The following is a 12187-nucleotide window of genomic DNA, read 5'->3' as shown; positions in this document are numbered from 1 at the left end:
TAGAATGGAACAGAAAGGGGAAGAGTATTATCACGTAGTTAACGTCAGAGACCTAAAAGACAAGTGAAACAGGTGTGATACACACACAGGGGAGTGGATTCACACGATTGTCAGTGTTTATGAACACATTAAGGAGGGAGTAGGATTGTAGTCATTGGCCATGGCAGTGCATGGACCTGCTGTGCCCCTGGCCATAAGTTTGGCGACATATATATGCAGGCTTCTTCCAGGCCAAGAAAGAATTGTGATGGTCCTAGGATTTGCCCTTCAGTAGAGGAGCCTTACACACATCTCCCCTTCACACAGGCAGGGATGGAGGGTGCATGATCCCCTCCCACATTCATGAAGTGGGCAGGGAACCTTTCTACTATGCCTAGTTTTAAGGAAATTTAGAAATGCATAGAAGAGACAGAATTCTATGAAAATACTACTTAGAAGGCCAAGCAGTAGTTTGTTGGTGTGGACAAGTGTTGCAGCACGTTTAACAAGACCAATCATTGATTGCAAGCTATACAAGACAGCAAGACTAAGCTTAAAACTTAGAAGATGGGCGATTTATTTCGTGGAAGGTATCTTAAAAATTTTGTTTTTAGTCTGACAGAGTAAACAGAATTCTAGAAGAGCTTGGATTTTTCAGCAGCCTCCAGAGGGATGATTTTCTCCCACCAGAAGATGGTCTTTGCATTTTGACAGTTACATCCCCTCCATCCAGTACGTAAAACTATACACTAGCTTCAGTTGACTCTGTTTCCTAGTTATACATTCAAAATTAAATTCCTGGCTTTGGTAAGTTCAAGACTACCATGCTTCTCTTTAATTCTGTTTTTGCCTACCCAGTGTGTTTTATTTAATGTTGGGAAAGGGGTGGGTTACAAATCAGACTTAATTTTCTCAGGAATTGGAAGCAGCCATTGCTTCTTTCTCTCAGAATCCAAAGGGTATTTAGCTGGTATCTATACATGGGGAGGACTCATTTAACCCACAGTCTCCATTTTGGAACTAAGGTGATCTCATGCCTACAACATAGAGCCTATTTCCCCCACCCCCAGTCCCTGCTTTGTGTAACATCTTACCTTTTTCAAGAGGTCTGGAGCCCTCAAAAGCTTGTCACAATTTTGTGATGTTTTGATTGGTTCTAGCGAACGTATTGTCCAGCTGCGACAATAAGTGGGGTGGGGGCCTGGTGGTGATGGCTGTTACTGAGATAGGAGATGATGCATTGCAGCATGAAGCCAACAAGTCATAACGAGCACAATTTCTACACTAGCATACCAAACATGATGGATGCTGGCATATTAGTTTGTAGAAATGGTTTGTTTGGATTAGCTTTTCCTCATATGAATGAACTGTTATCACAAGATTGTATTGACAGAAGTCATACATAGGCCTAGAGTGGATTCATTAGAACAGTGTTTTCATTCAATACAGATAATATAATCCAATGCCTATCTTGATGTAGAAGCCATATCAATGGCCATGGCTGTATGAGGGGGCCTATCTACAAGGTATAGCAGAGGAAGCAGCAGGTGCCTCTTGGCCTCCTGCATAGGCACTCAATATGGTACCTTGCAGCAGTTGCTGGATTACATAGCTATTGGCTAGGTCTGACGAGAGTTGGAGCCAACACCACCTGAAGGACACCATATGAGCTACTCCAGCCTACTGAGACTATCATTGGGTTTGGGGATAAATATTAAATAGATGGATGCAAATAAAAAACATTTAGAAGACTTCAAGCCATTAAAACCAATGAGGAAATTACAAAATAACTTTAATTACTATTGAAACACAATCAAATAATTTATACTGCTACTAGGAAGGGTCAAACTGAAAGACATCAAATAAGAACACTAGTGTACAACAGTATCACATAAAGAGATTAACAAACATAACAAGTCCACAGAACATCTAATGCCATGTTTGAGACAAGTGCCTTAAACTGAAGCTTGAACGCTGCAATGATCTTGAAAACAAGTATGGATCTGAAACCTGAAGTGTATATTGCTTTTCTTTGTGAACCAAGATAATAGCACTAAAGGTTCTGGGAAAACTTGGGCAGTGTGCATAAACAAAAAGACTGCAAAAAGCTTCTGTTCAGCTAAACGTTAAAAGGCTTTATTCCTAACACAAGAGGAAGTCCTACATGTTTCATGCAATGAATTCAGTAAAGCAGTTCTGCATGAAATAAAACCTTTTGAAAATGGTGGAGCGTGGGATCTAAAAGCACGTTGTAGGCATTAGGAGAAACAGTAAGACATCCAAACAAATATTGAGATCCTGTAGAACTGCACAGATATAAGCAAAGTTGAGTTCACAAACTAACATTCTTTAGGCTGTATCCTGCAATTAAAAAAAGGAAATGATAATACTGCATTTGGATTGTATGCAATATCCCACATCATGTTTTAGTCACAAAGAATTTGGTCCTTTTTTCTTTGCAAGCATCATAGGTCTTTTAAGGTTGCCTACAAAACTTCAATGCTGAACAATAACCCTTCAAGAACTTGTTTTAAGCTGCGTAACATTTCAATGGCATAGTCTTGTTTCATTTAGTTTTACAAGCCTGTTCTTAACTGATCTTTCAGCATAGTTCTAGTAATTTGATGTTTCTAGCTGTGTAGTAGTAAAAGGAGCTAATGAAGAGGAACAAAAATTTAGTTGGGAAGTAACCAGAATGTGGCCATCCAGCTGTGGCTCCATCAGGAAGAGTGAAGCTATAACCAGGCTACACATTACCCATACTTAGGTCTTCATACTTAGATCAGCCTTTGTGAACCTGGTGCCCTCTGGATGTTTGGGATTACAACTCCCATCAACCCCAGGCAGCATGTGCTACCTGGGGCTAATGGGAGTTGTAGTCCAAAATATTTGGAGAGCACCAGGTCACAAAGGCTGATTTAGATACTCCATTTAACTCTCCTAAGCTCTCTAGTAAACATATTAAAGCTACATTTTGTAAACAAAGCATGATGTGAGACACATTCTTATTTTGATTAAATGAATGTAAACAAGAATAACTCGGAACAATTCACACATCAGGGTATTCCAGACAGGAAAATCTTTCCCATGTTTGGATAAAAAGAGAAAAACTTATTACTCCAATTTATACACAAAGCAACCAAAGGCATGGTCCTGAAACCACTGCCATGAAGATTAAAGCACCTTAAAATTTCCTTATGGTGAGACCCTAGCAGGGTGGAGAAGCTGAACAATCAAAGAAGAAATAAATGTTAAGATGCTACTACAGACCGATTTAAATTACGGAATGAAGACAAAAATTGACTCCACTAACAAAGTTCTAAGGCATTAAATGCAGCAAGACCAATGTATGATTTGGGGGAAAATACACTGATTTAAAAACAGTTATAATTGAATCACTACAATCCAGAATACAGGTTTGAGTCACTACACAAAACGTAGTTTTGACTTACAGAGCAAGAATGGTAAAGTCCCATGAAATTAATGTGTTAATTATTAATGTGTAGCCCAATACACCTAACATTCATATCCTATATTTGTTAAAACTCTGTACGCAAAGTCTACCCCCCCAATTTCCATCAAAAATTCCAGTCCTAATGAGATAGCAAAAAACTGTAGACAATTCTTCAATTGTCATGGTGTCTTATTTTACAAAAAAATTCTTAATACAAGAGATAAGCCTTAAACAGTTATGTGCTTTGTAAGAAAGTGTTTAATCAAACATTAGAAATGCTGAAGGTTCACTTGAATATATTTTCTTACAAACAACTAAAATTGCTGCACGTACACTTCTAATGCACAATATACAAAATGTACATTGGTAGAAAAAAACATCCTGAAAATCCAGATTCAACTCAGCAATTCTATACACTTCAAATCCAAAGCTTCCCATGACATGCTTTTAAAAAAACCAAACAGCTATTTTGTCAAGACAAGAAAAAGTAAGAGGCTTTTTTTAAAAAAACGGCAGTCCACTGAGCTATTAGAAAATAGCCGGAAAGTTTGTACAACCAGAAAGCCAAAACAGACCAATTGTCAACACATTAAAATCAAAATCTCTGAATGCTATTCAAGTGAACCTTTTTATTAATACACACTAAAAGAGAAATTACCTCAAATTTAAGACATTCTTGATGAACCTTGCCAATTGCCATTACTTATAAAAAGATATAACCATACAAATCTGAGGTTCTTATCTTACTTATTTTTAATTATTGTTCAGTTTTCTAGCCAGTATATTAGAAGCTTCATTCGTGAAAAGAAACAATCTGCTTTATTCACAGGTGAAAAAACAAGACGACTCCAATACAAAACTGAGAATTCAGGTCCATAGTTGGGAACATCTAACACAGCCTTTCCCAACCAGTGTGCCTCCAGATGTTGTTGGACCACAATTCCCATTTTTCTTAACCATAGGCAATGCTGGCTGAGGCTGATGGGAGTTGTGGTCCAACAACATCTGGAGGCACACTGGTTGGGAAAGGCTGATTAACACTTGGTTTAATGAACATGGGTATAGCATCCATGAAGAGCCAAAGATTCAGTAGGGAAGGATGTTCACAACTAAGCAGAAATAATGTCAGATATCCTGTATTTCTCTTATTACAAAACAGGCTTTTAATTTGCTACAAAATAATGATACAGTCTCTGAAAAATAACTATAGTCATAGCATCTGTACCTGATAAGCCTATGAAGTTACCAGGGTGTGTGATTAATACTTCCATATCATGCGGAGCAGACTAATGGCACGTTCTCTAAGCTAGAACTGGAGAAGTATCTGACATATAATAAAAACACAGTGGAGAATGGGTAGCACTTGAACTCACTTCAGTTACTGTAAATAGTGGCTTGCAAATCAAGAGCCACATCAGGAAGCTTAGGAATTTACAGTGCAAGATGCAATTTGGCTTTTCAACATCTCTAATGTGGCTTGAGGCAAAGTTTTTGTGCCTAAACAAACTGGGCTAAAATGGGTTCTTCCATCTTATTTTTAACATGACTGGCCATTTACTTTCATACCCAATACATTCTCCTCATATAGTGGTTAAACACACAAAATAAATAACTAATTGGGGGAAATGGAGTGATTTGGGGGTTCGAATACAATGTGTGTGCCCTGGTGGTCCATGTAGTTTCATAGCTTGTTTTTTTAAAAAAGAAAGAAAGAAAAATACAACACAGCAAATGATCCAACTAGGTGAAGATGTTTCTCTTTTCAAATTAGCTTTCCTTTTTTCTTGGGTGGTCCTTTGTATCCTTTGGCCTTTCTTCGTAAGGTCCGCCTGTCTACTACGGGCACCTCAATTTCCACATCCTCTGAACTGCTATCTGCAGCTCTCTCAGACGCAGGCTCAGCTGACTCTTCAGACTGTTCATCCAGTTGGTTCTTTTGCCCCTCTGGGTGATGCGGGTATGAGATATCCTCCAGTTCAACCATCACTAAAGCACCCTGACCTAGAACAACAGGGGCCTCTGGAGAATCAGATCCTCCCTCCTCGCTTTGATCTTCCATGGACGAAGTTGTGTTAGGAGACACATTCTCAGACAGGGTGTCTTCCAGAGCCTCAGCTGTTGCTACAGAGTTCGAAAGACCATTGTTGGCAGGTTCTTCCTTTTCTGCGGCAGCAACAGGATCTGAATTCTGAACAAGTGTCCTTTTCCTTTGTCTCGTTTGTTGTTCCTCTTCTGGAGGCATTTCAGCATCTGCCATGTTGTCAAACTGATGGGTAAAATCAAACTATCATTAGCCATTTTATAAGTTGGGAGGGGGATCCTTTTTCGTCCCAAGAGCCGCCCCATTCCCTTCTGGGAGCCACAAGTGAGATTCTTACTTTTGTACAGTAGGCTACATTCCAACCATGCAAAAGCCAGAGTTTCTCACATACATTCATCCCTCTTTATCCTCCAGCCAGGCAGGTTCTGTTCCATTTGGAAGGGTTTTACTCATTTTTATAATTGTCAATGTTTTACCCATTTTTGTAACTATATATTGTACTGTAACCCACCCTAGGAGCTCCACTTATGGTGAAGGGCGGGTAATAAATAAATAAAAGCACTCAAGGAGATTGCAGAACAGGGGGCAGTACGGTTGCATCCTGGGGAGAGTGTGTGTGCAGAGGAGAGTCCCAAGGGCTAGACCAGCCTTTCCCAACCAGTGTGCCTCCAGATGTTGTTGGACTACAACTGCCATCAGCCTCAGCCAGGATTGCCAATGGTCAGGAAAGATGGGAATTGTGGTCCAACAACACCTGGAGGCACACTGGTTGGGAAAGGCTGGGCTAGACAGAGAGGTAATTGGAGGGCCACATTTGGTTCCTGGCCTCCAGGAGCTTGTCAATCGGTCTACTTGATTGTCTTGTTAATCCTCACAATGCCTCTGCGACACAGGGTGGTGAACTGATAGAAGCCCAAGGCAAAGGAAATAGCAACAAACCCAATGCCACAAGGTGGAAGATCCAGAGCCAGGTCTACAACGTGGCTCTCAAAATCACCATATGAGAAGATAACAAGAGGCCTGCTGGTTCAGGCCAATGGTCCATCTAGTCCAGCATCCTCAGTGGCCAACCAGATGCCTCTGGGAAGCCAGCAACCAGGACCTGAGCACAACGGCACTTTCCCCTCCTGCCATTTCCAGCAACTGTTATAACCACAATTACTTACAGAGTATGGGCTGAAATAAGAATAGGGTAAGGATAAAATTAGTTCTATTCTTCCCAATCTTGTCTAACCGCACATGCTAATTCAAATATTTTCTATTAGTTTGGGATAATCTCTCATACCTACAGAGGTAGTGTGACATAGTGGTTACAGAGTGTCAGGATAGGACTGGGGGACACCCAGGTTCAAATCATCCATTCAGTCAGCCATGAAGCTCAGTTGGTCACCTTGGGCCAGTTACCAATTCTGCAACTTGGCAAGATTATGCAAATCAATTTGCAAATATTCTGCAATTTATTATGTTTGCACTGTGTCAAGGGGGGGGAAGAGCTATGCAGGGACACAGACACCCCACCCACTCACTAGGGATGGTCTATTTCACATGCGTCCATTTGTAAGTCCACATTTTCCCATTTTCTGCATTAATCTCTGCATTTTTTTAAAAAAAAATCCTTGTAAAAGTATGTTTAAATAGTATTTTATCACAATACATTCATGTAAATATATATTTTATCACAATTTATTTAAATTGTAAAAGTATTTATATACTGCCCTCTTGCAATACATCAGGGCAGTGTATAACAAAATAAAAATACAAATATATTTAGAAATATATGGATTTCTAAACATATTTTATCCTAAAATATCAAAATGCATAAAAACCGAAAATATTTTTTAAGCAAGTAATATATTAGAGAACTGCAAAACATGAAGGATAATTACATGCTGGTCCCTGTATTAATCTGGGATGAATTAATTAGGATAGGCCATTCAAAAATGTGAACTAAACTTCTCCATTGTTATCCCCACAACAGAATATCTGACTATGTATGTCTTTTGACTTCACAAATTCCACCTATGCTTTTTCAATTTATCTCCCCATAATTTCGTTAATAAAATAAAGGCTTAGATCCATGGAACCATCCTGAATGATGTAGGAAGTGATATATACATACACACAAGTACAAAACCAGGATGCTCAGGATAACAAAAGTTTCATTCCAACATAGTATTTGTGCAGAATATACATAAACTGAACAGAGAGGGAAAAAATCAAATCTCATCAAGATTCCATGTTGGGGAAGGGCCCAAGCTGGGGAAGGGCCATAGCTCAAGGTAGAGCATAGGTCACAATGTGGTGCTTACAGGTGCCAGTGTGGCTGCCAGTACCTCCCATGGTGCCTGCAAAATATCTAAGTAAAGATCTCAAAAATCTACAATGCACAAAAGGTTATTCACTTTTCCTGCTCAGTTCCTGTTTGCACTGACACAATCTGTCCTTGATGGAACACACACTCTGAAACATGGCCACATCTCATGGGATGCCAGGACTGGACACCCTTCCTCCCTCCCAATATCTGTGAGTGAACATAACGGTGGCTTACATAGGTGCCTTCCCCCCTCCTCCCCGATTGGGTGAAGGACTAATGGGAGCATGCCTGCACCATTTGGAATCCTAGTACTTTTTGATGTGGCATTCATTTTATTTCATGCCATGCCCCCATGACAGCCAATCATGTCATGCCACATACACACAAACATGGCAACCTCTCTCAAAACTCCAAATATGCTCACTGCCCCAAAATGGTTGGCGTCGGGACCCCTGTGCTTTGCATGCAGAAAATCCTGTGTTTCAATCCCTGAGATTTTCAGTTTAAGGTGGACTGCATCCCTACCTGAACTCCTGGGAGACTTGCTGCCAGTCAGTGTAGACAGTACTGAGCTAGGTGGCCTATTGTTCTGACTCTGTATAAGGCTATGTACTAACCAGGGAAGCAAAGTGTGAATGAATGCAGTACTCTGTCACCCAAAAAAAGGGAGCAGGTAATTTTTGGCTTTTGCAGACACACACAAAGAAAATAGTGTATCTATTACCATTCGATTAGAACTCAAGAATTTTTATCCTGCTTTTCTGTCCCAAGGAGTTTGTAAATTTATAAAGAGCGAAACAAATATCAACCACACATAATTATCTCACAACAAAGCAATCAGAAACAGCAGCAGATAAAAACCAAGTTGAGAACAGCAGATTAAAGCCAAGCACATAATGGCAGGGAAAAATGCCTTCAATAAAGATCTCAATGTTCAAAAGACAAGGAATCCACAGGCAGCATTTTCCACAATCTCAGTACACCAACAATGAAAGGCCCCTGCCACAGTTACCCATTCATCAGGTTTCACGTAAGCTTAGGACCACATGCAGAGAGCCTCAAGATGCTGATCTTAAGTTGCAAGCAGGCTCATACGGGAGCAGTCAAACCCTGAAGTTATCTGGCCCAAAACAGTTGAGGGCATTAGGCCTAAAGCCAGCATTTCAAATTGAGCCTGGAAATAAACAGGCAATCAATGAAGAAGATGCAAAACTGGAATTAATGTTCCCAAGACCTCCTCATCCCCCAGGATCTTCAGAAACCTCTAAAAGCAACCTTTCCCAATCTTGGATCCCCAGAAGTTGCTGGACTCCAAACCCTATCATCCCCAGCCAGCATGGCCAATGGTCAAGGGTTATAGGGGTTGTAGTCCAGCAGCAGGTGAAAATCCAAGGTTTGGGAATACTGCTCCAATGGCTACATAAAGAGAATGGGTTAGGAACATGGATGGATGGCAGGGAAAGTTTTCATAAAATACAGTGGAAACTGAAACATCATAATCTGTAATGTACAAAATGTGCTGCCCTGGACCTCTTTGTGAGAAAGAGGGTGGGATATAAATTTAATACTAATTAAAAATAAAGTAAGTACGCGGAACCTTGGGCCTTCTAGATGTTGCTGAACTACGAATCCCATCAGTTCCAACACGCACGGCCAATGGCCAGGGATGGTGAGAACTGCAGTTCAGAAACATCTGGAAGGGTTCCCCACACCTGTTGTATAATAGTGATAAACACCAAAGTTTAATAGGGTATAAATAATTTCTACCATGTTCCAGCACTCTTCAGAAATGAAATTCTAATATTATCAAGTGATTGTGCCAACACAATGGAGATGAAAATCTTAAGCATTGTTTTGAATTTCCCTCACCTTATCAGAAATATTGTCATCACTGTCTTCAGTGGATTTTACTGAAGAATCAAGGATTAATGGGACAAGTAAAGTTAAAGTTGTTTCCTCTGGATTTTCTGATGGCAACTTTGATTCTCCGTCCACAACTTCACTTGCTGTTTGCCCTTCAGTCACTATCGACACCTTGATAGCATCTTCCATTAGCTCTCCATTAAGTGGCTCTACATCCACTTCCTAAGACAACATGTGCACATCAAAATGGTGCAAAGCCACTTTTACTGATGTAGAATTAACAGAATTTTATTCATCAGTGACACGAGTCTTAACATTATAAACAGCACAGTTGGATACAAGCAGGAAAAGTCAGACAGCCCCTTTTCTACGCGAGTCAAAGAAGACTTGCAAAGAATGCACATCCTTAACCAGTAATATATGAATTGGTACAATGAAGGGTTTTATGCATCCAAAATCTTTCTAGATTATTTTCTCCGTTCACAGACTGCCTTCTCTGCCCAAGTAGAAAGTAATGGCACACAGCAGGCCACAGCTAACTCCTCTCTCATACTGGGTAGGAAAAGGGTTGTCAGAATAGGGCCTTGGACAGACAGTCTAATCTAAAGATTGCCCTTAATATAAGCATACCTCTTTATCATTCTGCTTCTCAGATGCAGGACATAGCTGTGGTGCTTCTTGGGCTTGTTGTTTTTGATTTTCAACTAACACCTCCTGCTCACTTTCAACCACATTTTCTTCCATCTGCTCTATCAACTGTTCTGAACTTTCAGATACATGTGCAACCTGTTCCAGTCTGCGCAGCAGCAACAAAAAGCAATGTAAATACTCAAGAACTTTGTAATACTGAAATGCACATGATTTCTGTAGTGTACAAATGCAATTAGGTGGAAAATAACTGAGCAACTGATAATAAATCAATTAGTGATACGTATAGACAAGACAAGCCAGAACATTCAATGTGCCGTAAAAATCAAGGAAATCTTTCATTTGGAATATATTTCTTGTGTTTCTTACCTCCTATCTCATGCCGGCCTAGAACAGAATTTAAACATCAATTTTTTTATAATTCTCTTTGTTTCTAAGCATATGGATTACACATACTTATACAGTGGGACCATGTGTCACAGGTCCCGAAAGTGTTAAATGGCCTCAATTCAATTTTACTACTAGCATACAAAATCCAAAACCACTAGAAACCCAAATACCTAAAAAGATACTTTCCCTAACGTCAACCAACCACCACCGCCACTGGGTATTGTCCAGTTCAAGTTGATCCGTGATAGGACCTTCTCGGTGGCAGTTCCCCATTTGTGGAATGCCTGCTGTGGCAAGGTGCATTGTTTCCCTCATTACTAACTTTCAGGATGAATTTAAAAGCATTCCTATTTCTATGCGATTTACATGTTTTAAAATGTTTTGATTGTATATGTGTTTGATGCCCTGGGGTCCTTTCGGAGGAATGGTGAAAGAAATTTAACAAACAAACAAAGAGTGCAGTCCTAACTGAAGTCAGGCAAGGTGGAAAGTGGCAGATCCACCGCCACTTCCAGAATCCTGCCAACTTGTGGCAGCCAGGGCAGGAAGAGGGGGGAGGGAGCAACAGACATTTAAAAAAAATTCTCACACTGGTTTCAATGACGGGAAATTATTTATGCCAACTCCAGGCTGGCATGGATGAGGAAGCCTGATCCACCCTACACCCCTGGAACACCCCATTTGGGGGCCTAAGGCCAATATCGCCAGAGCTAAGTGTCTGGAGCTTTCTGCAGGCGCAATAGGGGCTTCCACAGTAGAGATGCCCACCCTGCTAGCAATGCTCTTCTCTACTAGGAAACACCTTGACACAATCGGAACTCCTTCCAACAAGCAGACCCGCATTTCCGTTTGCTTGGGAGGGCTTCAATCCTATATCCACTAAAGTGGGAATAAGCCCCATTCCCATTGAACTCGGTGTGAGTTAATTCTGAGCCGACATGCATAGGATTACACAGTCAGAATCTAGACGGGTGAAAAATCAGGATTAAAAACTTTAATCAGTATGTTGACTCTATTCTGGTTCGGGTAGGTTAATGACAGAGAACGGCAAAGAAAAAATATTAGATGAGCCTTTCCTTTCAACAAATATCCCTTGGTTGTAAACTGTCTTTAATATTGTATTTTAAATTGTTCTAACCCGCCTGGCGACCTTACGGTGAAAGGCAGGCAGTAAATTGAACAGTAATAATGACGACAACAATGGATGACAATAACAACAACAAACAGGCTTCCCCACTTTCTACGCCCTCCCCAGATCTGTTCTGGATGGCTAGAGTAATTGCTAGAACAGATGGGGGAGCACAGGGGGAGGAAAATCCTATTGCACAAGTGGAAATCCTTGTGATGCCAGCACCGTGACTCAGTGCTACACTGGATACAACAAACCTATATATTTATTTACTAAATTGAAAATTCTCAACACATTTTAGTACAGGTCTGACTTTTAAAGGTATATGATTGGTTTAATTATTTGCTTGATGGCCCCAAGTGGAAGCCG

The 12187-nt window shown here is 40.4% G+C and overlaps 1 protein-coding gene across 4 annotated transcripts in view; it reads right to left on the bottom strand.

Annotated features, from left to right (window-relative positions):
* Positions 1 to 1754: 1754 nt before the first annotated feature.
* FAM169A (family with sequence similarity 169 member A) overlaps positions 1755 to 12187 on the bottom strand; it is a 62786-nt gene continuing 52353 nt past the window's right edge. For 3 of the 4 annotated variants that reach the window (XM_061620877.1, XM_061620887.1, XM_061620896.1), the window contains exons 11-13: positions 10282 to 10447; positions 9658 to 9873; positions 1755 to 5699 (exon numbers count right to left, since the gene is read on the bottom strand). In XM_061620877.1, coding sequence (XP_061476861.1) covers positions 5196 to 5699; positions 9658 to 9873; positions 10282 to 10447 — 886 coding nt within the window. In that variant the 3' untranslated portion in view covers positions 1755 to 5195. The remainder of the gene's footprint in view (positions 5700 to 9657; positions 9874 to 10281; positions 10448 to 12187) is intronic. The other variant, XM_061620905.1, reaches the window with a different exon arrangement.

The sequence above is a fragment of the Rhineura floridana genome, chromosome 1, assembly GCF_030035675.1.
Source record: "Rhineura floridana isolate rRhiFlo1 chromosome 1, rRhiFlo1.hap2, whole genome shotgun sequence".
Taxonomy (NCBI): Eukaryota; Metazoa; Chordata; class Lepidosauria; order Squamata; family Rhineuridae; genus Rhineura; species Rhineura floridana.
The sequence above is the reverse complement of the archived record's forward strand: the minus strand, read 5'-3'. Positions and strand labels throughout refer to the sequence as shown.